Source organism: Solea solea, chromosome 2 (genome assembly GCF_958295425.1).
Source record: "Solea solea chromosome 2, fSolSol10.1, whole genome shotgun sequence".
NCBI lineage: Eukaryota > Metazoa > Chordata > Actinopteri > Pleuronectiformes > Soleidae > Solea > Solea solea.
The window spans coordinates 36,878,707-36,905,893 of NC_081135.1; the positions used below are offsets into that span (position 1 = coordinate 36,878,707).

The 27,187-nt window shown below is 41.1% G+C and overlaps 1 protein-coding gene across 1 annotated transcript; it reads right to left on the bottom strand.

Annotated features, from left to right (window-relative positions):
* Positions 1-2,456: 2,456 nt before the first annotated feature.
* Positions 2,457-27,187, bottom strand: wars2 (tryptophanyl tRNA synthetase 2, mitochondrial). Its single transcript, XM_058622130.1, has 6 exons — positions 27,072-27,187; positions 11,105-11,365; positions 8,848-8,928; positions 6,958-7,043; positions 5,134-5,252; positions 2,457-3,922 (listed from the first exon to the last, which is right to left on the bottom strand). The coding sequence occupies exons 1-6, from the start codon at positions 27,174-27,176 to the stop codon at positions 3,474-3,476; spliced, it is 1,101 nt and encodes a 366-aa protein (XP_058478113.1). The 5' UTR covers positions 27,177-27,187; the 3' UTR covers positions 2,457-3,473.

A 27,187-nucleotide genomic window follows, 5' to 3' on the forward strand; every position in this document is an offset into this window, starting at 1 on the left:
TGTGCGCGTGAGAGAGAGAGAGAGCAAATGTGTGTGTGTGTGTGTGTGTATGCGTATGATTGAGTGAGTGGGAGGGAGAGTGTGTCTTTCTCTGTGTGTGTGTGTGTGTGTGTAAAGTCTATATATGTATATTCACTCAGCTGACTGTACCAGACACACACACACACACACATGAATTACAGAGTGAGGATTCACAGGTAAACACACTGAGATGGAAAAACACTGCACAGTCCATCTGTCTGTGTGTGCGGATATTACTAATGTTGCGGGGACCTAAAACTGTTTACACAGTCACATTATGGGGACTTGTCTTCCTTGTGGAAAAAGTCCACAAGGAAGTCCCCCACAACATAAATGACTACATTTTAAGGTGAAGATATGTTTTAAGGTTAGGGTTAGGATTAGGATTAGGCCAGTAGTAATTGTGGTTAAGGATAGAGAAAGTCTCCAGGAAATGAATGTAAGTCAATGCAATGTCCCCTCAAGTCATGAATGTCCAACATGTGTGTGTGTGTGTGTGTTTTCAATTATAAAAGAGAAAAAAGGAAAAGAAAGAGAGGAACTTTGAGAGAGGATGAACATCAATAATCTGATATTAACCAGATTAACACAATAGTCTGAACAAGAATCTACCATTTAAATTATGTTGAAAATCTACCTTCATGGAGAAATCATATCATACAAAAAAAACAGTTTTTTTTGTTCCCAGGGCTAGTTTTGCTTGGCCAACAATTCACCGTAAAGAGTAGCAGCCATTTTGAAAATAAACACAGGTGTAAATAATCTAATTAATTAACTCTGAATTCCCTACTCGGACCTCACTCACCAGTGTAGTTACGCAATATAAAAGGGAGATTTAAGTCAAGCTAAGTGTGCATGGCGGCCATTTTGGGGCAAAATTAACAAATATAAATGAGGCTAATGGTGTCCTGAAACTGAGGAAGCTAAATGGAATGCAGCCGTTATTCATTCATGAACAAAAACCATGTTGTTGGAATTATAAACCCTTAGATTAATGACATTTTCTGTCCAATACCGATATGAGTTTTTATCTCAGTGCGGTCGTTTTACACTTTTTAAAACAAACTTCACCGTTAACGACACATTTATCGCCAAGTCATAACCAGCCTGTTAAAAAAAACAACATTAAGCTTTAACAACTAATAAACAGTCTCATAACATGACTCGGCAAAAACGCTGCCCCTGCTTTTTTTATTTACTCTGTTACACTCGTGTGATTTAAGGGGTTTTGGACTGTTGATTTATTTGCCTTTTCCAAACTCAGATACAGATAACTCCACCAGTGTGTGACTGATAATAATCCAGAGTTTCATTTGAGATTATCACTAGTTTTCAGATTATTTTAATCAGATTACTTTGGCTCTGGGACGTCCCGATCTTTTAAATCACGTCTGAAAACACATTAAACTTGATGAATTTGGCCTAATTTATACATCTTTTGTATTTTAGTTGCCTGACATCATCAAACCTCTATATTTTCATAATATTAAAAATGTTGTATTCTGAAAGAAGCAGGCACCAGATTAAGACTTGGAATAATCTGACGATATTTGAAATTTGACACACATTCATTCATTCATATATAAAGTGAATGTGTGTCCTAATCAGACTACGCTCTTTAACATCATCAAATTCAACAGGAATATAAATATCTTATTCTCAGAGCAACTCATGTAATCTTAATCTGAATAAAATCTCTTATTCGTGTTATTGAGTCGCTGCCACGTTAACATCACCTTTTATCTAAATTTAACTTAACAAGAATAAGGGTATAAAGTCATCCCTCTGAATAAGACCTAATCCGATTAAGACGTGGATTAATCCATTTTTGTCACATTATATTCATCTCAAATCAGATTAGAAGGTTTTATTGCAGTTTTCACAGCAGAGGATAATAATAATGTCAAGTCATAATCAGATTATGCTCTGTAGCAGAGGGGTATGTTTGCAAATGTGATTCAGATTAAAATCGTGAGTCAGATTATGTGTGTCCATCATCTCCAAGGATTAAGAATGGAAAGGTGAGAGAGGGAAAAGTGGGAGAGATGAAAAAAGAACAAAGATGAAAGTGAAACTAGGAATGAGGAAAAGTGAAGAGCTAAAGATAAAGTGGGTTTTTTTTATATACTCAAAAGGACATAATCTGATAAAGCTAATCCCATTTATTCCTCCCGTCACCTCGGTGTCAGAGCTCAGGTTCACGTCTTTACCTGAACTCAAGTCTCTGAGTCGTCATGACGAGCGACGTCTGACCTTGAAGCCGCAGCCAAAACTGAAAATTCCAGAAAAAAAGGGAGAGAATTGTGTAAATTGTAGTAAATGTGAGGTAAACTTACCTCTGTGTGTACATTCATCCATTCATCCATGACTTACATCTACAGTGTTGCTACAGGCACGTAAATAAATGTTGTTTTTTTTTAAATATGTTTATTTACATTTCCTCACTTCTTCGTTCTCCAGTTTCTTTCAGCGGTGAAAAGCTCTAGAAGCGTTGACCTCAATCGATGGAACACAAATCAAGAGAGCGCAGATCTCCACCAGCCAAGGTTTAAACACTTTGTCACTTTTTGCATTTTACAATCATTTTTGATTCCATCCAGAAGCCTTTTTTTTGTTTTTTTTTTAACAGAATTCTCCAAATCCTCAATTCAATTTTCAATTTTCTGTTCGATGTTTGATCTCGTAAATATTTTCAGATTCTTCATTGACTTCTTCTCGGAAGCATGAATATGAATCTATACATCTATAATATAATATACTATAATTGCAATGCCTTGACACACAGTCCCAGCCATAGCAACAAAATTAGATTAAAAGAACAAAACAAAAACAATGGTACAGAATTTTGGTGTTTCATTACAATTTCATTGCATTCCTAATTAAGATAAATGTTTTCAGGATTCTTAAGTCTTTTTTTTTTTAACTGATCGACAGTTTGTTCACTGTTCACTTGTGTCGGACGTCGCGCTCGTGACTCTTCCAGTGACGACGCTCTCTGACCTGAATCTGAAAATTCTAGGTTGTGACGTCGTTGCGATCGATATTCGGTTTTAAAATCGAGACGGTGACACCCCTACCTGTAACACAAAGTCTCCACCCACTTCATAAACGTACAAAGTCTGGAGGACAGAGGAGAGCACAGTGTTGCTTTAACTCAAACCCAGACAAATGTCTCGTTGTTGTGGCTCAGCTCAGATCAACGTTAACGCCGCATCATCAGACACACACACTGTCCTCATTCATGTCAACGGGGACAAACCTAAAGGGCAAGAATATTAACAGTTCCTCCAGCGGCGAGTCCAGACGTGAGCAGAGTCTTTTCCACACGTTTCTTGTCATAAATGCGTTAACGTCCTCCCACGATCCTGGAAATGTAAACAGCCGCTGGAATAAAAATTTAATATCAGCAGCAGGAAAGTGCCGAGCGCCATGAATGTGGCTTTATTCCACTCTCAGCAGAATCCCACCCGCTGTCGCACCTCGCCGAGCACCGGCGCGGCCAGTTCCTGAGCCCTGCTGTTCCCGCGCGCCAGCACCGCCTCCAGGTGAGCGCGCTCCGCCCTCAGCCTCTGGATCTCCTCCCTGATGGGCGTCAGCCTGTGGATCACCGCCTCCGCCACGAGCCTCTTGTACGCGCCCGTGTCCAGACCGCGCGCCTGCGACACCGCCTCCTCCACGCCGGTCATTGCCATGGCGGCGTGGATGGTCACCAGGTTGGACACGCCCGGGCGCGTCTCCGGGTCAAAGGTGACCTCGGAGGTGAAGTCCGTGACGGCGCGGCGGATTTTGAGGGCGATGTCGTCGGGGGAGTCCGTGACGGCGATGGTCGCCATCGACTGGGGGTCGGACTTGGACATTTTGGCAGAGGGGTCGCGCAGGGACTTGACCTTTCGCGTCGAACCTGAGGAACGAGACGGAAGAAGCGTCAGTGATTCACAAACGTTTTTAAAAAGCGAGTGATGAAAAGACGGCACGAGCCCGGGAGTTTGTTTCCTTCCTTATTTATCAACAACATCCCAGCTGCCATCGCTCTCTCTCTCTCTCTCTCTCTGAGCGACCGTCCACATCCGTCCCACATGTCACATAATGTTTGTCTCCCCAGAGACGTCTTCGTTTGAGGCGAAGGGAAAAAAAAAAGCAAAAGCAAAACAAAAACAAATCTTTGGTGTGGTTTTTTAGAGGGAAGATGGAGGAGGAGGACGACAGCAGCTGTGCTCCGACACACACACACACACACATACACACGATACTGTACAGCATTCTTAGTGAGGACACTATGTGTTCCTTAAACCCCTCACTCTAACTTTTATCCAGCACAAATGAATGCTTAACCCTATAACCTTTAATCTGACCAAACCTTAATTGAAAGTTTTAATCCTGGAAAAAAGCCCTTTAAAAGTTCACTTTCTCCAAATGTCCTCACCTGCACAAGATGTCCTCAGTTTTCATCATGTCCTCACTTCCCCAAAAAACTTCCTATAGTTTGTACTTTTTTGGTCCTCACAAAGATACACAACTCCTCCTCATACTGCTCTTTCTTTCCTTCTTTCCTTCTTTCTTTCTTTCTTTCTTTCTTTCTTTCTTTCTTTCTTTCTTTCTTTCTTTCCTGTGCGCACACACATGTTGTTTTATTGTATTATCGCTGTTGTTATTGTGATAAAAGAATAAAAGAGGACGACAGTCTTTGTTTAATCACAGCGTCTCTGCACATGTCACTGACTCCATCTTGTGCTTTAATGAAACTCATCATAAAGAAGGAACAAGAACGTGTGTGTGTGTGTGTTCCTGTTTTTCTGTCATAAACACTGACCTTGTCAGGACCAGCAGTCCTCCTGGAGACCAAAACCTGGTCCTAATGGAGGCAGAAAGTTAAAGTTTCCAGACGAGTCTGAGCGAGACCTGTTTCTACAGACACCGACATCGAGAACATCCCTGCATCGCTGACAATTTTACCGGATTATTTACTTTTTTTTTTAGTTTACTGGATTATTAAAAAACCAGGTAGAGTCACATGTTGGCGTCTTCTATTCAAAAGCTCGTGCAGAATGTGATGTCACTGCGTGTAAGTGTGTGTGTGTGTGTGTGTGTGTGTGTGTGTGTGTTTGTTCTCACTCAGCAGGGCGCGAGGCTCGGGGAACACGTCTCCGTAGCGGTTGTTGAAGATGCGAGCGAGATCCTGGGCCAGCTCCAGATGCTGGACCTGATCCTCTCCGACGGGGACGTGAGTGGACCTGAAAGACAGCAGAGGCCACGAGACGCAGCGTGAGCGCACTTTCACAAAGCGAGACGCGCGCGGTGACGGCGCCCGGAGTTCAGACGCGCGGCGGAGACAAATTGGAGACGCTCTTCGTCTCTGCTGGAGATGTTCAGCGTCACTCTGGAGGAAACCATACATTATTTACAGAGAGTTAGAGATGAGGTTTTATCTGCTGTGTCACCGTGGTTTTGATGCTTCAAACATATGACGAGATAACTGTTAAATCTTCTCGGAAACGTGAGGCTGAAGGATTCATTCATTCATCGCTGGCGTTACCACCAACTACTGACACATTTAACAACATTCACACAACACAACTATGCCAATTCCCCAGCTTTATAACTTGATACTAACATTGTTAAGAAATACGCTCAGGTTTGTTGTTGTAATTCTCATTTTGGCCACAAGTCTTCCCGAAGAATCTCGATTCTCTCAGTCCTTGATTCCATTTTGACGGTTCTGCCACATGTACGCGTGTCTAGTTTAGTCTGGTAGCATTGGTTTTATGTCACAGTCATTCGTTTCATTTTTGTGGTGTCGTGAGTGATATGATGTGTTTTCAGCCTGTGGCCAAGTGGAAAGGGAACTTGACTTGTAACCGGAAGGTCGCCAGTTCAAATCCCCACCTGGCCAAAAAGGGCTTGGGTACCCCTGAGCAAGGTACCCAACTCCCAATGCTCCTAATTCTAGGATGGGTCAAATGCAGAGGAATACTTTCCCTAAGGGGATTAATAAAATTAAACTTATTTTTTAAATGTTTTACCAAACTCAGGCCTTATTGTCAAGTTTCCATCACACTGGCGACGCGGTTTGCTCTCGAGGGCAGAGATCGCGACTCTGTTTCCGGACACGTATGTGCCAAACGAAACAAACAGTTGGGTTCTCGTTACAGTTTTTCCAGCAAAATAAAAGCAATATTTTCAGAATTTCAACAAAGTCTCGCAATATTCAATTTTTCTCGCTAAAATCTCGTCCGGTGAGACCACACTTTGAGGAAGACGGCCCGAGAGCATTCGGCGTTTCCTGTTTTTTTGGAACAGTGATCTCGACCGCCGCTACTGCGCTGAAGTGAAAGGGTCATGTGACCCAGTTACGCCACTGACTGAAAAAAGAGGTCTACGTCACCTTTTGCGATAAACTTTGAGTGAAAATGCTTCAGCCATTTCTGAGGTTGTTTTTTTTTTTAAAAAACATAGTTTTTTTATTGCGATATTTAGGTGTTTTTTCGCATTTCTCAGGGTAACGGAAACCCGACTAATGAAGAAAGACCGGGCGACTGAGGGACGTTCTCGTCAAGTGAATAAAGCAAACAAACATTCTCCAGACGCGAGAAGACGACAACGAGGAAGTGAAGCGACAAGAGAGAGACTTGGATTTATGACATCATCGAAGCATCAATTCTGTGTGAATTCTCGTGTGTGTACAGCGACAGCACAGGGGCGGGCGGAGACGAGATGCTTTTTGTTGAGCAGCAGAATTCACTTGTGAAACTCTACGTGGGTCCTTATATTTAAAAGTTTTAAACCCTTAACCTAAACCGATTCTAACTCTAACCCTAGTATTTTAGTCCTAAAAACATTCTTCTAAGTCGATGGTGACGTTTTTTTTAGCCAGAATCCATCATCGTAACCACAGAGGCAAACATGCAAACACAAACACACCCAAAAATGGGATCTCACTTGTAAAGGAGAATATCCGCCGCCTGCAGGACGGGATACGTGAAGAGACCGACGCTGCCTTCGTTGCTCTTCAGTTTGCTCTTCATCTGCAGGAGGAAGAAGAAGAAGAAGAAGGGGAAGAAGAAGAAGAAGAAGGAGAGGAAGAAGAAGAAACATGGAGTGAACATGTTTTCTTTCCCCCGGGAAGAAGCCGTTTCCACTTTTCCGACTCATCGACTCTCAGACAAACGAGGTACGCATGAGTTCATGGAGCGGCTTTATTTTAAAATTTTCCCCCACCGTGTTTGAGATCCACTCCCGTGTTTTCCCTGTGTCGCCCATGGCTGGAAAAACCACAATAATAATAATAATAATAATAATAATAATAATAATAATAATAATGATAATAATTAGAATCTGGCATTTGGAGACGAGAAGAATGAGGCAGAACAACTGCCGGAAATTCAGAGGGAGTGCGAGAGAGGACTGATCTTAATTTGTAGCCATTACAGTCGAGTTGAACGCAGACGCTGCGGTGATTAAAGCAGCATGAGAGAGAGGGAGAGAGGGAGAGAGGGAGAGAGAGAGGAGGTCGGACCTTTGATAAACATATAGTCTCAATAATAATCCCAAAATAAGCAATTCTCTATAAAAGGAACCATCCTCTCCTTCACACTGCACTCTGTTTGATGGCAAATTTGGCTTTTGGAAACTATTTCAGTCGCAGCTATTCAAGCCCCGGACTTTTTAAGGACATTGTCTCCCCCCCCCCTCCTCCCACCCCCACTCCCTTGTCTTAATTGTATTCAGTTATGAGCTAAACTCTTTTCATCTTGACTTGACAATATGGTAAAGCTGAGCGAGAGAGAGACACAGAGAGAAAGAGAGAACAGATCCGACCGCAACAACTAACAGGATGTGAGGCCTGGGATCAATTTGATTTCACCACAGTTGATTCAAAATATTATTAAGCTCTGGATCTGCATTAATGTAGTTTGGGGGGGGAGAAGACGAGTCCACTCTGTCACGAGAGAGAAGTCTGTGTGTTTTCAATCGGCCCGGCGAGGAGAAGAAAAACGATGACTTCATCTATAACGAGCAGCAGCAACCGAATCCATGAAAACACGACACAAACGGATCAGAGCGCCGGACGAGGGACGTCTTATAAGACACAGATAAGAAGGTCACACACGTTTATACACAGAGACTCCATTACATTGAATTTTATGCTCTTTTTTGTCTTTAAACGTCTCACTAAAGAGCATAAAAGTGACGTAAACAGCATCCGTAGTGACCTTCCACTGTTTAGCATTAACAAGCTGTCTATTAACACTTAAATTATTGATTATATAACTTAATAATGTAAATAAATTAAGTATTTAGTGCGTATTAATGTACAGAATTTGTAAAATATTACCAATCTGGTTAACATTATACTGTTATACACACATACTAAATGTTTTGGTGTGTTTTAAATAATGTGTATAATTTTAAGATTAGAATAAATTTATAGATTTCTTCCAAAAAATAATTTACATTATAAAATAAAAACACTATCCTAATACTGGCCAAAATAATTACATAAAACATTTAAAAACTGTGCATTTTTAATGTGAATCTTGGAAGAATTCGATTTATTTTAAATAGTATCTTAACGATTAAAGGTTTAATGTGCGTTTTTAGTTTTATTCTTTGTCTCATTAAGTAAAAATGAAGCTGCGGTCCTTAGTCAACAGAGGCTCGTTAAAATAAGACATGATTATTCTAATTTGCCATCTTTTAAAACACTATTTTAATTAAATCATTAATACAGTTTTGCATTTACCAGGAGTTAAAGACACAATAACAAGTAATTATTCTGATTATTGGGACTGATTATGTGGAAACAAACAAAAGAAGAAGAAGTTTAACCTTCCACTGTGGGAGGTGTCGGAGGCGGGGCATGCTGGTGAGACAGCCGAGGATCCAGGCGAGCTCGGCGTGTTCCGACACCTGCAGGGAATCAGAGACAAAGGGACAAAGTCGGTTATTACGTTTTTGTTTTTTGTTTTTTTGGAGCCAAATAATATGTAAAAAAATTAATGGGAATTGTTGCATCACTGGGAATCACATGTTTCTTATCTTGCAGTTTAAGATCCAACAGGAACAAGAAAACACACGTGCAATAACTGACTGGTGAAGAGTTTTTGCCATTTTTTTTAAAAATACTCTGCATTTTTATTATTATGTATGAATATTACAAATGATGTATTGTTTAGTTTTCAGACACTAAAACGTAATTTTTGACCGCTGACCCCTAGGGTCACATGTTCTACTTTTTACTGTCTGATTAACAACCAGAACTAGAATTTATGCGTGTTTTCATGTCAAATTTGCACATTTCAAAGGCTCTAGGGTTCATAAAGTTTACTTTTTTAACGTCTTTACTCACAGTACGCATCTTAAAGTTCTCCATTTCACGTGGTGTCACGTTATAAAAGCGACGACGTCATGAAACTCGGCTTTAAAAAGAAGAACAACCCCCGAGACGATCATATGGCAGTATCTCCACACAACCACCGTACACATTTTTAGGATGAGGATTAGGTTAATCTACTGTATATATTAATGGATGTATATCGTGTACATACACATGTGTGAGTGTGTGTGAAAATAAAAAAAGAACAGTGGTGACCGCAGAGCACAGATAAATGGGAGAAGTACATTAAGCAGCGACGTTAAGCAAACACAGATGAATGAGTGAATGGATGAGTGGAGAGTGGATGGAGAGTTCTGGTGTCGCACAGCTGTGAGGGGAGAGAAAGAGAGGAGGGTAACGGCATAGTGCCTCCAAGTGGCAGAGAGGAGTACTGCGTTTAAACGCCTCTGTGCTTCACTCTAACACAGGTGCACCAGCTCACACCTGTGCTGGACTTAATACCCCAAAATAAGGTATTTAAGGAGGCTACTAAACACTTTGAGTTTAAGGTAGTTTAAGACATAAACGCTTCTTTTTACAGAGTTATCAAACCTTTATAGTGTCACTAAAACCTTTATTTAAGCAGGTTTTTCTCAGTGTGGGCGACAGTAAACGACATTAGCTTAATTATTCCTGAATGTGGTGGAATAATTAAGTGTTGTGGAGCAGGAACAGAGGTGAATGTGAGGTTAAGGGTGTTTTTTTTCTGGGGGCATCTGGCAGCGGTAAATGAACTCCCAACGTATCTGCTTTCATGGAGGCTGTGCAGTGGATGCTGCTTCAGCAAATTAAAGTTTATGGACACCGGGGCTGTGTTGCCATTCATCCTCTGCTTCTCTCGCTGCTTGAAAAGCTCTTCTGGTCGGCGTGACGTCAACGGCAGACAGGATTTTCAGGGGCTAACGTGTGTGTGGGTGTTCATTACAGACTGCAGACGGACAAGAGATGGGACAGATGTTGATGACAGATAATAAAACGAAATAAAATAAAATGGGACATTTAAATGGCCTGGGAAGAAGAACAAGGCGTCCATTCATTCTCCACCGCGAGAAGAGATATGCTAATGTCACGCATCGTATCTGAACTACGCAGATTTTGCGGCGGCGGCGGCGGCCGGGGTGACTCCTTCAGATTATGCAGCGAGGGATTTTGGAGGTCAGATAACAGTTGGTCCGATACAGTAAATCTGCTTTTCTCCTTCATACTTGTATAATCCCCGGAGGATTTGTGGCTCTGCCGATTCGTTCAATGATGCCACCGGAGTTCAGCCGGTCACCAGCTCGTAGTCCTGTGTTTTCACATGTGGGCGCAGGCGTGTTTCGACAGGACGGTCGACCTCGCTGCCAAGTGATGTGGCATGAAGCTCAACTGGAGTAAAAATAGGAATAACTGGACGTGTGCGTCGCAGACAAACCTCGCCGCAGTTTTCCTAATGTGCAAACACAAAAGAGTTCAGTCTGTAAAATCACGAGGAAGAAAGCAAAACAGACACGGCGTGGGGGGGGCGGGGGGGGGAGTGAAACAGCTGTGATTTCTTTCTGTCGCCACGGTGAATTTAAACCTGAAATGTGGGATCTGCTGTGTGCGAGCAGCGCTGAATCTGTCATTATCCTTCTCAGTTCCTTCATGTGGCTGAGGAAAGACTTTGTGGTGGTGTGTGTGTGTGTGTGTGTGTGCTTTCCCCGAGAAGGAGATAATAACCTACAGTACCTTAGACTGCTGGAACAGTACGGCCCGCTCTGGGTCGACGCCACAGGCCAGCAGACTCGCCGCCATGTCCAGTATGTTGCTCCTGAGCTGAGCCGGATCCTGGGGCTGGGTAATGGAGTGCAGGTCCACAATGCTGTAGAGCACTGACGGATACTGGTGCTGCAGGGACACCCAGTTCTCCAGGGCACCCAGGTAGTTGCCCAGGTGGGGCACACCAGTTGGCTGGATCCCAGAAAATACGCGCCCACCCTTTGGCGGGTCCTGGAAATGAAGTAGAAGACACTTAAAGGTCCAGTATGTAACATCTAAGCGCATTTATTGGCAGAAAATTAACAACACATCACTTAAAACATAGCTTTAGAATCACGGTGTCTTCCATTTGTATTCAGAAGTTGGAATTTCCGACTGGGAGCTACCTCACCATTCCCAACCACTTACTTTTACAGTAAATTAAGGACTTTTGCTGAATTTGTTTCAAAGTGAATCAGTCGTACACATTGTCCTGTTTAACTTTTGAGTGCCGTTATCAACTGGTATTACAAAGCTAACAGCTAACAACGGCTAACAATGGCTAGCCTGGGATACATTTGCATCTATTGTTTTTTTGGAACACGGACAACTCAGAGAAGATTTTTTTTTTTCCCAATTGAAGAAATAAATGGAATGCAGCATAAGTGCTTCATATGTACTTTAGGCAAGGGCCCTGCTTAAACGAGGCCGCCATTTTTGTTTTCTACAGCAGCCAGAACAGATGTGGACTTTCAGTTTTGAAATACGCAAATTAATAATAACTGAACTGAATAAACTAGGACTGCAACGAATAATTAATTCCTTCATTCATCCATATTGGTTTGGTCTGTAAAATGTCCGGAAATGTTGATCTTGATTCCCAAACCTGGAAATGATGACGTTCTCAAATGCCACAAACCAAAAATGATTCTGTTTCAATTATTTATATCTTAAATGGAGCAAAGAAACCTGAAAATATTCACATTTAAGAAGCTGGAATATCAGAAAATATGTTTTAATTGTTGAAAAAAACACTCAAATTGATTGAATCGATTGTCAAAATAGTCGATTAATAATTGATTCGTCGTCGCAGCACTAGAATACAGATATACATGAACAAAAGAGAACAATAATTGGCAGGACGAATGGAAAATTGGGGAATTGGGAAATGGAGTGAGTGAGTGGAGAAGTTTGAGGTAACTTTTATTGGGATTCTTTCAAAATAAACCTTCTAAATATTCAAGATACAGCGGGAAGTATCTCGTATGTCCATCATTAGAGCACAAGTGCTACTTAAAATGAAAAACAGCTTTCGTAGCACCATAGACTCAAAGTTGACGAATACATTGTTTGCTGCTTGAAAAAGACACAGAAACTCCAAAGAAGAGGTTCAAGTTTGGAGAGAGAGAGAGAGAGGGATCAAGGTGAGAAAGTCACAGCTCGAAAGGAGCCCGTGGAGACTGAAGTGTCAGTGTTAAACTATTGGCAGGTCCAAGGGCCAGCTGCGGTCACGCTTGTGTTACCGAGATGCTAACTCCATGGCTAGCACCTCTGTTCTCTCCCAAACACTTCCAGCGAGAAGAATGCATCACCTCACTTGCCAACAATAACACTTCAAACCATCCAAGCAAACTTCAAGGCCTCCGTTACCAAAACAGACAAGTATACACACCGAGTGTGGAGGAGCAAAGTGTTTAAAAAGGGAGAAGAAAGGCCGGTTTAAAGAGATAAAACATGGCAGAGAACGTCATCAAAAACAAGACTAAAAACAACCGCGAGCACTTGTAAGAGTTTGAATCATCGGGCAAACTTTTCTGCAGGACCTGGCCAAGCTGGACTGCCTCACGTCTCCTGGCACCGGCTTGCTGGACAGAACCTTGGCGTTTTCTATGAGAATCTTAACCACTGCTCGGTCACTGAGCACCACATGAGACAATTAGAGGGCAAAGCAGGGCGGCACCTGTCACGAGACATGAGACCGCAACGGGATACTGTGTGACGTCCAACATTTAGGGCCCGTTACACAGTAGATTAGGGCTCTAACGGAGCAGAAAAACACAAAGAAACAGACTGGGACTTGGTGTTTTTGTTGGGCAAAGTGTTCTGGCGCTGCCGAGGTGACATGTGCGGAGACTGGAGAAGCCACAGCGGACGCCAGTTTCCTGGCAGAGGCGCTGTGATGTGGCCTGGCAGGACGCTCCAGGCCACAGGTGAGAAGGTAATGAGGGATCTTTGTGTCTTTGTTGGAATGAGTGGATGAACGGTAGAGATCATATAAACGTGTCACACTCAGATGGTGGAATACAAAATACAAGAGTTATGTGAGAAAATGAAGAAATTAACATATTTCTTAGATTTGACTGCCAATCCAAGAACAAACGGCAATAATAATAAAAAAAAACACCTTTGAATAAATGAGACATTTCCTGACTTTCTCAGTTTCCCATAACAGCCTGTGGGCCGAGTTGGATTTTTGCTTCTGAGAAAATCCAAAAAGATGTGACACTGTTGCTCGCTCGCCCTGCCTGCCTCGAAAGCCTAATGTTAGCTTAGAAACGGAGTCTGCTGACATCAACAATCGGCTCCCACAATAACAGACTCCAACACAAACTCCCACATAACCCGAGGTACAGTATCTGTGTCGAGTCAAACACAGTTTATAGTTTAACTGCACACACAGGTTAACTGGCTGTAAAAAAGGATGGATGATAGCACTTTTTTATGTCCGATACAATACCAATATTACAACATTGGGAATCTACTGGTACCAATATGAGTTAGACAACATAACATAACATTTGTGCTGCTGATGCATTTAGTACCTCAACAATAAGCAGCCATTGTGTTATTTCAGGTTTTTTGGACCATTTTGGTTTTCCTTTTTTAAATATCCTAACCAGTTTTAAACCAGTACCGCAGTGATATTGATACCAGGTATCATGAATTCATCTCTATTTTTAATAAAAATAAAAACAAGTTGATTTTAGCTTCTTAAATGTGACTTCATGTATGCTGTGGTGTTTTTGCTGGTGTTTTGGTTTGTGGGTAAAACAACGCATTTCAGAGCGCCAGGTATGTCACCTTATTCAGGCCTTATCCACTCATAAACAACTTTTTCTTTAACCATTTCAAGAAATGTCTTCATACTAAGGAGTTAATGGTGACATTTATTTGGGTTGAAAAAGGTTTGGGGAATGTACGTTGAAAATTGGATGTGGGAGGAGTCAATAAGTGCGCCGCCCCCGTCCAAATTCACCATGAACAGTACAATTATCGTAGTTAAGAAAATCGGTACACGTATGTAGAAAGTCAGGATAAAGAAAAAATTACATTATGACCATGATCCAAAACCAACAGGAAGTCCGCTATCTTTGGTTGAAAGGCAATTTTTTGGCAATTTCAGCGATTTCACACCAATGGTATTTGAATAACATATTTAAAAACAATACTCTATGCACAAATGTGTTTTCTTCAGTCAGTACAATATGATGTCTATTGGTCAGGACAATACTTCTTCATCTAAAATAGTAAATATTGAAATATTAACAAATACCACGCCAATTACTCGATTCATCGATTACTTAATTAACCGTCAACTATTTTGTTTATCGATGAACAGCTTTGATTAAAACAAGATTTTTGATTGTTTCAGTTTGAATATTTTGTGGTTTCTTTGCTTCGTATAACAAAGAAATCATTAAAAGCTGAATCATTTTGGTTTGTGGACCAAAACAAAACATTTGAGAACGTCATTATTTCCAGATTTGACAAACACTGGTCAAGGTTTTTTAACGTTTTCTGACATTTTATGGACCAAACAGTTACTCGTTCAATCGTGAAAATAATCAACAGAACACACAAAACCATGCCAGGCCTGTGTGTGGCGCTGTAATGCTGCCACAAACAAACACCAAACATGGAGAAGAAGATGTGGAGCATGCGCATAACGCTTGCGTGCTGTATTAACTCCAAACACAAGAAGAAGACGACCAAGAAGATGGCAAAATAGCATTTTAGGGTTCCCAAAATGTGGGTTAAAGAGCCGATATAAGATACAAAAGTTCTGCGGTTTCTCCTAAACTCAGTCTCTTGTCGTGAAAACTAAACTCCTGTTAAATTATCTCAGTCAACAAACTGTCTGGCTCTTTACATCTTACAATAATTGTCAAAAAAACATCTACACAATTACAGCGAGGTTAAGTTTGCTTTTGCTCGGCGTGTTGACGTCTCGCAAACGGCAACACATTTCAACAGTGGAGCCCTTTTTCTTTCTTTTTTAACTTTCCACCCCCATGAGATGTGAGTGTTATCACCTCTCAGAGATGACTGGTGATCATGTGTTCCCCGGCTGCACTTTTTCAAGGTTATCATAACTAATCACTAAAACCTGATGCTTTCAGGGGATATCCTCTTCACTCGCTGCTGGGAAATCGGTTATCTTGACAGCTTTGCTGAGCCACATCACATTCAATCCGACTGAGGGGAGAGGCTCAGCACAGCGTCTGAGATCAGATAACAGCTGCTCGCTCACCGGCCCCCCCCTCGGTACCAAGAAGCTTCTCCATCTCTCTCAGCCCTGTGGGGATCGAATAACAAGCGCTCCGAGGCCGGCGTGGTCCACGACGTCTCCGTCTGCCGGCCTGAGGGAGCTCCTCGCTCGCTCGCTGCTCAGCCAGAGGGAAGAGGAAGGAACTGGGTGCTTATGTCATTACCGACAGGGTAATTGCACTGGAGTGCCATTGATGCTGAGAGCCTCTTAAGAAGTGTCAGGATTGATTTGGGCGCGGACGGGGCCCCTCGAGTCTGGCTCATGTGTGTTCTCACCTCGAGCTGACACGCCAAACGCATGTTCCCCCACTCCACACCCGCCCCCCAGGGGGAAGCCATTAGCCATGCAGACATGCTAATGGTGTCATTTGAGCCAATCTAGTGTTAAATGAGAGTCAACAGCGCGTCTAACCGGCCGCTGGCCACTGGCCGACCGCGGGGGTTATCGCAAAGCGTCTTTAAAGATGTGCTTCTATGGCTCCTGGAGGACGACGTGGGCTCCGCGACGGAGTAAATCAACAAGTGTGCGATGACAGTGGAGACAGTAAATGTTGTAAAGCAATTAATGGTTGTAACGCACACTTGCGCCCGACCAGGCCAAACGGTCATAAAATATCAGACAGCTTACGTTTGCCATGGACTATATTAAACCTGTGCAAGTGGATTCTTGTCAGCATTCAAAATACTTCTGAGATGACACCCTGTGGTAAAGGAGGAGGATACGGTCAGGAAAATACACCAAAAGTGTTTATGTTCAGGAATTAACATGGTGAAGACCCAATAACATCTAAATATGGTTGGGCAAAGATTCAATAACAATTTTTTGCATTACAATCGAACAAAGGTTCAATAAAACGTATTTATTGTTTTGTGTACATATGGAAATAGAGCTGCATCTAACAATTATTCTCGTTATCAATTAATTTCTCGATTCTTCGATGAGTGGCTTGGTCCATAAAGTTTAAGAAAATGTTGATGAATGTCGAAAAATGTTTCCCAAACTTCAAAATAATAATTGCGTCTTGTTTTGTCCACAAACCCAAAATTATGAAGCTATAATGATTTCTTATGTTTTTAAGAATTATAACTAAACAAAAGGTGCAAAGAAACCAGAACATTTTCACATTTAAGAACTTGAGAACTCAAAGTAGTTGCCAATTAATTTAGTAGTCATTTGCAGCTCTATGTAGAAGTTTTAAGGTTCCTTTAAATTTCAATCAAAAGCAAAAATACATCAACTACTCAACATTTACCATGATAATTAATGATGTTGACTGATTTGAAAACGGCATATTGTCTGTCTGCCCAATCATCAACAGATGAATCTATCATGGGTCGACCTCCTGCTGATAGGAACGTGTTTGACCAATCACAACTATTTATATAAAATAGGCAGGATTTAATATTATGTAAATAACAGATATACAGTCAATATTTCTGCTGTTAAGTCCACCACTGCTTTGTTATACATTTTAGTTTTATTGCTTGCAGGTCTAACCAGTTTTGTGACTGTTATAAATAAAAAATAAATAAACTAGAGGTTCCAAACACAACTCTACATGTAAGTTGGACTGGTGAAGCTCCAACTTAGCTTCTTCTACTTAATGGCACATTGAGTAGAAGTATTCAAGTCCAAATGTCCATGTTAAACGAGGAATTTATGGACAAAGACATATGAACTCCCAATATTCCCGTAATGGTCAATGTTTTATTTCTTCTTGAAAGAGACTTTTCTCTGACTTCTCAGCTTCTTAAATGTGAATATTTTCTGGTTTCTTTGCACCATAGAACAAAGAAATCATTAAAACTGAATAATTATGGTTTGTGGACAAAAATGAGACATTTGAGAACATCGTTATTTTGAGGTTTGGGAAACCAATGACGTAATTATTCTAGGTTTTCTGTGATTTCATGAACCAAACAACTTATCTTTTAATTTACAGATTACAGTTTTAATTCTAGAGCGAACCATGAACATCTGTGCGTAATTATACTGCACTCCAGCCAGTAGATGTTAACATATTTATTACAGAACCAAAATGGCGGACGTTAAGCCGCCTGACCTCTATTCCTCGCCGCCATTTAACGTCTGCTGACGACACACGCGGCGAACGCAGGAAACGCCGTTGGCTTCTCTCCTCATATTTAAACGCTGACAGGCGCGGCGTTGTCGTACTACATCGTCGCCAAGGTGGCGACAGCTCTCTCCGTCCTCCGTCTGCCATGTGCTGAACGCATTACGCGCCATGTGTGTGTGTGACATTAACGCCAACAGCTCGAAGGTTACGTACACAGAAAAGGCCCATGTTTTCACACTTGTGGTGCATTTTTTCCCCGGGAATAGTTGTTGGTTTGTCAGTGTGTGTGGTACTAACCGCAGGGATAGAGGTTATGCGTGCAAACATAGATGTAGTATATGCATGAGGAGTCTTTGCCTACATCAACATTATGGCAGCTGGAATGTTGATATGACGGCTTACATACGGGATAAGACGGCAGCATTGAGATGGAAAAACTCATCATTATGGGATGCCGCCTTTGTTACTTACGCCCCTAAACTTTGGAACACACGACCCTTAGATATCACGGAAGCCAGCTCACTAGATATTTTTAAAAAAAGACCTTTTCTCTAGCCTTCAACTAGCTCCTTTTCATTCCACACTGTGTTGTATTTTGTTATTGTGTTTGCATCTTTTTTCTTTTTAAATTTTATTTTCCTTTCATTGTCAAGCACTGAGCTGCAATATAGCATGAAAGGAGCTATACAAATAAAGTTTATTAATATTGTTATTATTATTTGGAGTAGAGGTAGACTGATTAATTGGGCCAATATCTGCCATTATCCACATTGGTCAATTACTATTTATTATTTGGCCAATGAAAAAGTTTATTTTTCTTTGGACAGACCATTAGTGTTGTTCAGTAGCCAGTTACTGAAGTTTGGTAATTTGTTGTATTATTTGTCATCAATAAATGGTTCCATTTTGTCAGATTGAGTTTCAAAAAAAAAAAAAATTGTAATTGTCTGAATGTAAGGGCCAAAACAAATTGGCATCAATTATCAACAATTTCCACCAACCTCTAATTTGGTATCAATTCACCTCATTTAAGGCAACAAATCAACACTTTACCAAATGGAAAAGAAAAGAAAAATAATAATTCTTCAGCTCAGACTTCACACAAATTAATAAACAAACAATATACTGTTGTTTATTCAGACAATTTTAAAAATCATTTTCTTTGAATCAACAAATCTATCGATACCATAGATAAAATATAAAATGGGACTAAAAGCACATCGTCCAGCCCTGATGTGTAGCTGCAGACGACTGAAAAGACGCAAATAAATGTCGTTCAATTGAAAAAGTATTCATATTTTTTTTAAATGACAGTAAATGATAGCTCACATATTTGCCAGTAAACCCAACCTCATAACCCGACTATGGTTTGAGTTTTTTTCAGTCATTTATTATATTTTGCTCATTAAATCGTTGACGTCCAGCTGGAGTCACAAGTCCAAACAGAGGAAACGGCGAGCGGTTGCAGATTCCCAGCGTGTCTGGGGCCTAAAACCCTCACTCTGATCGCGGTTATTAATCACAGCCACAGTTTTTTGGGTCGAGTGTGGACATTGCAAAACAGTGGATTTCTCTCTTTCTCAGATCCATTCTGGGCTCCTTTTCAGGGCTCATACATCATATCAGAGCCCTAGAGTCCTGGGGTGGCCCACTGACATCTCCCTCACCGAGCTGATGGTCCCCCCCCCCCATCATTTACGGCGCCAATTTCAACAAGTGTGAGAAGCGCCTGTGGGATCATCAGTGCTCACTGTCAGCTCTTTGTGGGCTGCGTGAGAGCCTCCACTGCAGAGAATCAAGACTGGCCTGCAGACACACAGGGTCCAGTGTCCTTCTTCTGTCCCCCACGCACCCCATTAACGCCGGCACCACGCCGCGAGCGCCGTTCCTCTGTATCTTTCTACATCTCTGTGCTCACTTTGGGACCTGTTAACGCGGACGCCCAGCAGAGCCGCACTGCAGTGAAGTAGCAAACAGGAAACGTGGGGTTTACTGTACGACACCCTCCTCACCCCCTTTCCTTTTTTCCTTTCCTTAACAGTGTGTGTGGATGTATGTATGTATGTGTGTGTGTGTGTGTGTGTGTGTAACCACACCACAGCTTGATACAAAGTGTGTGACCACATGAGAAAACACGCATGAATGACAGCAGATGAACACAAAAAATGAGAAATGCAGAAAGTAGAAGAAAAAGCTATATATTCCCTTTCCCTCCATTTTGTTCTTGAGAGGCATCGTTTTAAAAAATCTCTTCATAAACAATGACTCTGCAGTACATATGCCAGGCCTGTATGGGGCACTGTGACGCTGATACAGAAATACACAAAAAATGGAGAAGACAAAGTCGTGGAGCGAGCGCTTAAAGACTACGAGGGGGCAGTTCCTGTATTTACATCTATTTAGTTTACATCCAAATTTTTTATTTAAATTGCATGTAAAAAAAAAGATTGAAAGCTTTGCATTTGAATTTTTTTTTTACTGTAAATGCAGACGGGTCCAAAGCATCACAAATGCATCCTAAAATAGACGATTTCTCCCACCTCTATAACTCATGTTCCCTCTGGGACAAGTTTTCCAAAATAAAATATCACTTTCAAATTCCCAAAATGTTGGTTCTGTGTGGATAAAAAAAAAGCTGATTTGATAGAAAAATTTGGCGCAAATTCTCCAAAACTAGTTCTTTAAGAAACTGACAACAAACAAGAAAAGATGGCGACAGCGAATGCCGATGCAAGTGCTTCCAGTGTTGGACGACGTTTACGTCCAAAATTTTTTATTTAAATTTCATGTAAAAAAAACATTTGGGTGTTGATAAAATTTGAAAAATTTGCATTTTTAAATTTTACTGTAAAAGCAGGCCGATCTAAAATATTGTGATGCATCGTAAAATAGACGATTCCTCCCACCTCTCGAACTCGAAATAATCAGTATCGATATCGACCCTGAAAAAACAATATCGGTTGACCCCCAGAATACATGAATTGCCGTTTTTTTTGGTTGATTCCGTGTGGATTAAAAAAAAAGCTGATATGATACAAAACTTTTGTAGATTCTCTAAAACTACGTCTCATGTGTACAGGCCCTAAAATTATAACTACAGTTCAGTCAAGACCCTGCAGGGAGAAAAAGGGGGGAAAAAAACCAGGGAGGCTGTCTAAGGGTGGGGGGGGGGGGGGGGGGGGGGGATAGTGTGGAGGGAAGGCCCCGAAAGGAGCGTTTGATTAAATCTGCGGTTGACGTGTGGGACAGGTGAGATTGATGAGGTTCCTCTGAGCTTCACACTGTGCAGAGAGCGGGGGTACAGGAACAGAACGCTGCAGTGTGGCGGGGCCAGGGCTCGGGGCCCGCTCGCACCGTGGGGTCCCTCGGCTGATTAATGGGACTGGAGGCCCTTCAAAAACAGCACTCCCCGCAGACAGGGTCCGACAGAGCTCCAAAAATAACCGGGCAGGGGAGGCGGCCTCAGTCTCCAGCACTAACAGGCTGCAGCTTCTGAAGGATCCAGACTTCAATGCAGTCTGGTTGGTAGGTTGGGTGGTGGTGCGGGTGCGGGTGAGCGTGAGGGGGGAGTAACCAAAAATACTTGGGACAGGAAACAGTAATCTGCCTCGTTAGAAACGAAACATTTAACGACCTATTTAGCTGATGAGAAGTGACAAACACTGGCATCTGATACTGTGTCAGTAACAGTATCGTATGAACTGTTAATTATACATCAGTGTGTGAGGATATATCCATAAAAACAACCCACATTTGAACATGTGCAGTTGCAGGACCAGAGATCTGATATTTGTGGCTCGCGGGCCACATGTGGCCCCCCAATCTATCACTCACGGCCCTCCACTTAGTCATTTAAAATGTCAGTTTCTTATCCTTTTAAACTGATTTTTTTATGATTATGATTTATGATTTTTCTTTTAAATCACAAAATAAATATATCGTTTCATATCACAACAAACACTTTTATTTTGAAATATCAGACTAGACCCTCAATGGCCACCAGGTCATTTGAGAGTCCTGGTGTAGTCTCCGTCTCATGAACAGTTACGAGAAGAAACTCGAGATCAGACTGTATTTTAGGAAAGATATTGGAAAAATACGTTATAAGCTAATGTATAAGTCTTTTTTAAAAAGTATTAAGACTTGAAAATACATTCCAGGAAAGGAAATTCGAGTAAAAGAATGTAGAATTATAAGACACATTGCAGTAATACTGATTTTTAGGGGCGGACACCGAGATAGATACGATATCATCACAATATAAATTTGCCTAATCATATATTGCGATATACTCACACAATACTTGGCATCAATCTCGTTGATACGTTTAATTACATGAAACAGGTCATTGAAAAACCAACAAAAAACCTTATGGATTAATAAAATAAAGTTTTAGTGACTTAGCAACGAAAAGTTTGCAATATTATCGACACAACATCAGACGATATTGGCTTTAAACTTCATTATCAGGAGATTCCCCGACTAAAAAAGTAGACTGAAAAGACTGCAGTTCAGGGTATTTTAGATGTTTATTTATTTCGTACAATGAGGAATAGTTACCTATAAATGACAGTCACGTATAAATTGGTATTGATATCATTAGCGGCCAAAGCACTCCCAATATATCGGCATAACAGCTATCGTCAAAAAGTCCAATATCATCAGTCTCTGTAAGCAATTCTGAGAACAAAAATGCCTTTGTAATAATAAGTCGATTAATAAATAATAATCTACCAATGCTGATTATTAGAAAGACGGCAAATATCGGCCTAACCAATGAATCGGTCTACTTCTAGCTAATAAAACCGAAAAACAACTCATGACACAGACAAAAAAAATTATACACACAAACTTCATAAACGTATCTGTATGTAATTATGATAACATTGAGCAGCTTCTCTGAACAGTTCCCTCACTTCCTCCTGCGAAGGCTTTTGCAGTTGTTGACTTGAGAGCAGCTCAAAGACGCGACACCAGAGAGTTACGCAACGTTTTAATTACAAATGTCAGCTACTAAGCTGAAGCCAGTGGATCAGGCTCAGACCGAAACATGGGAAACGCTGTAAAGAGTTCCCCAGGCGCCAATGCGGGCGCACGTCTACACTGATTCTGTAATTCAATGACTCTCTCTCTAGATATATGTATATATATGTATATATATATATATATATATTTAAAAAAAGAAAAAATGTTGACATATGGGATAGTTTGAGGAAAAGGTTTAATGTGCACAGGGTTAATCTGAGAGGCTGCACGACGACTACAGAGGCAATTACGCTGAGCAGCGCTGCTGAGAATTAGCGGGGCTTTTCTGACAGATGAAAATAAATAGGGCAGTTAATGAACATCCACGAAGGGGAGGCCGGCTCTCGCCCAGGCCGCTCCCATGTGGCGCAGCAGCAGCAGCTCCCATAATGGTTTTAGCTGACACCCGAGTCGGTGAACTCTGGAGCCAAAGGAGAGGAGAGTGAAGCAAATTAGAAGTCACTTCCTCTTTCCTGCAGCTCGGGGCTGACATGACTGATATCAGCCAATAACGGGACCACAGGAGAGGGACGCCGGGACGAGGAGCCTCCATATTTACAGCTGACATGAGGCTGGAGGTAAAAAGGCAGTAAAGCTGCACACATTACTGCTCCAACTCATCACTTTACTTTACACCTGGACGGTGTGATTTTTAAATACATACAACTGTCCGTTACATTCAAAATCACCCCATATACGCAAACCTACGCCCTTACTACATATTTTTACGCAAATGCGAATGTGAGAAGGGAGCGAGAGTGAGCGGGTGGATTTTACTAGCGTCATTGAATGCATCACGTTCGAGCAGAAACATCGCTGCAAGCCGCCGAGTGGACGAGAGAGAGAGATGTTTTGTTGGGCTGATATGAATATATGTGCGCCCTTGCTTACAATAACCAACATACAAGCCATTTATTGGGGCGTAAACAAGCTTTATTTTTTTATGGATATAACTCAGGGTGGCGCTGTAGCCCTGTAGGATTACACTGCAGACATTGCCGTACACACCCACATTTATAAACATTAAAACCGAAAAATACCGCAATTCCCCTTTGGTTTTTGGGCCGGGTTTCAGGCTACCTCTAAAAGCAACCAGTTATTTTACTTCAGAGCTCAGGATGAGGTGTGAAGAATAGTTAAAAATGTTGAAAAATCTACAGTGAAACTTCATAGTGATACATCTGTTCTCTCTTTATTCTCTTTGCTGACAAAATACTACAGGTCATCACTGATATTTGCTCTCATGGTGAATATTAATAGCAAGCCGTCTCAAACGAATTATCTCTTAAAAGTGTTTGACAGACATTTGACACGTCAAGTTTCCAGGGCAGAAAAACCTTCTTTTTTTTCTCTCCTCATACCTCGAGGCACTGAGGGCTCAGAGCGCGCTGGTGTTTTGCGCTCACTCAACCACATTTGGAGAAAATTAAAACAAATGAAAACCAACACCTCATTTCTGATGTTATTACTGGTAATGAAGCACTGCTGTGATCCTTTTCTAAACCCCCCCCAAACCCCCATCCACACACACACACACACACACCTCTGGCTTCTCCCGAGGAGACCACGTCTTAACAAAACACAGACGGGAACAGCGGCGCGCGCACATACAGCATTACAGCTCGTACATCAGCGTATGGATACACTCTGGTGAGGTTTTTTACAGACGCCGTAGAGCAAGGACAGCTCAATAATTAGCATTGTTGTCAAACTGAAACCCACAACCTACTCTTACGCGAGACAGGGGACTCGTTGTTTGTCTTAACACCTCATTAGCTCGTCCAGCACGGCCATGAAATAATAAGAAACCCTCTGAGCTGAGTTGTAGTAGCCGAGGCCGTGAAAGTAAAACTACTGCAAATAGACAAAAGATGCTACGTTCAAGGATAATAGAAAATGCCCAAATCAGAAGATTACTGACAACTATACTATAAATCCAAGGAACATCTGTCCATCTGTAATCGCATAACTGTCCAACACTTCACTTGACAGGCTTCATACTTGGCAGGTGTCTTATTAAGTGCACCAGTGTGTGCAGCGCCGAGTTTGGCGGTGTTTGGATAAGACATGCATGAGATATGCCTGCTTCCATACCTCTCTTTTACAAAGATTGGGCGTTTGCTTTAATCTGTGCTTTGAAAGGGGGGAAAAAAACAGAAAACATTAGCTCTTTTCTTCAGGTTTTAAGCATCTGAAAACTGCTGTCAAACTAAAAGCAGCTGTTCTAATAAAACATCCTGCATTTAAGGACCAGTAAAAAAAGAAAGTGAGTAATTTGGATTTTTCTGAGAAACAAAAAAAATGTTAACACATCATCAACACTCGGTGAATCAGCAACTAACGTTTTCACACTTAGTTATGACCATTAATCGCTCAATTAACTTATTATTGACAACTGTGAGACACATAAAGTGTCCATACAACACCAGAGAACATGATTGTCTTCTTTTCCTTCATACCAAAGATTTCTCAACATTAGTGCAGATGTGTGCATGTCAATAACAAGTAACAATAAAAAGTTATATTTATAATAGTTATTATTATCATTATTATTATTGTTATTAACAATAATAACAATAGAATTTCAAATGATAAAACACACATCAGGGTGTTTGTATTGACGCAAGTTTTGTAGATTCTGTTTCGCCAAACAATTAATCAATTTAATAGAGAAGAAATACTAGAAAGGAACAGATTTAGAAAACTATATATAATGTATTCGCAATTTTTACTCAAACTATCGTATACGATGTTGACAAATGAAAGTAGTCAGTGTGAACTGATAAACAAACAAGGAGATGATTAATCATTTTGTGTCCATGTTATCTTGCTTTTTTGCTTCTGTTTATTTCGTGAAATAAATTTCTTCTCATAGACAAAACTATGTATTGAATAAATATCTTTGGCGTAGAATAGATAATCCTTTAGATAATAATTTATTTTCTCTCCATCTGTAGTGCAAACCATAAATAAATCAGCTTCACCTTTTATCACTGATTATCACTGATTATTTCAAATAAACTCGATTTTAACTGAAATTAGCTAGCTTAATTATGTAGATAACAAACCGAAAAGTGCACTGAAGCTGTAAAAACGGCTGATATATGAGACACACTGTGAATGTGTGAGACAAACTAAACGTATGAGACAAAAAGACAAACTGTGAATGTGTGAGACAAACTGTGAATGTGTGAGACAAACTGTGACTGTGTTTGACACACTGTGAATGTGTGAGACAAACTGTGAATGTGTGAGACAAACTGTGACTGTGTTTGACACACTGTGAATGTGTGAGACAAACTATGAACGTATGAGACAAAAAGACAAACTGTGAACGTATGAGACAAACTATGAACGTATGAGCCAAAGAGACAAACTGTGAACGTATGAGACAAACTATGAACGTATGAGACAAAGAGACAAACTATGAACGTATGAGACAAAGAGACAAACTATGAACGTATGAGCCAAAGAGACAAACTGTGAACGTATGAGACAAACTATGAACGTATGAGACAAAAAGACAAACTGTGAACGTGTGAGACAAACTTTGAACGTATGAGACAAACTTTGAATGTGTGAGACAAACTGTGAATGTGTGAGACAAACTGTGAATGTGTGAGACAAACTGTGACTGTGTTTGACACACTGTGAATGTGTGAGACAAACTGTGACTGTGTTTGACACACTGTGAATGTGTGAGACAAACTATGAACGTATGAGACAAAAAGACAAACTGTGAACGTATGAGACAAACTATGAACGTATGAGCCAAAGAGACAAACTGTGAACGTATGAGACAAACTATGAACGTATGAGACAAAGAGACAAACTATGAACGTATGAGACAAAGAGACAAACTATGAACGTATGAGACAAAGAGACAAACTATGAACGTATGAGCCAAAGAGACAAACTGTGAACGTATGAGACAAAGAGACAAACTATGAACGTATGAGCCAAAGAGACAAACTGTGAACGTATGAGACAAACTATGAACGTATGAGCCAAAGAGACAAACTGTGAACGTATGACACGGAGAGACAAACTATGAACGTATGAGACAAAGAGACAAACTTTGAACGTATGACACGGAGAGACAAACTATGAACGTATGAGACAGAGAGACAAACTATGAACGTATGAGACAGAGAGACAAAGTGTGAACGTATGTCACGGAGGGAAAGAAGAAAAACAGAGGACTCAGAAACGTCTCCCACTCAGTGTGTGTTTGAGCGAAAACCTCGCGGTTTCCGACAAAAACACAAACTCTCGTGTCGTAAAAATGTTGTTAACAAAACACTCACCGTGTTTTCCCGACTCACTCCAGCGCACAGAGACCGTTGAGGACAATTTAGAGACCGAATGAACCGGGAGACATGTCCGAAGTTAGTCCGCACGGGCAGCGCCATCTTTGACTGTG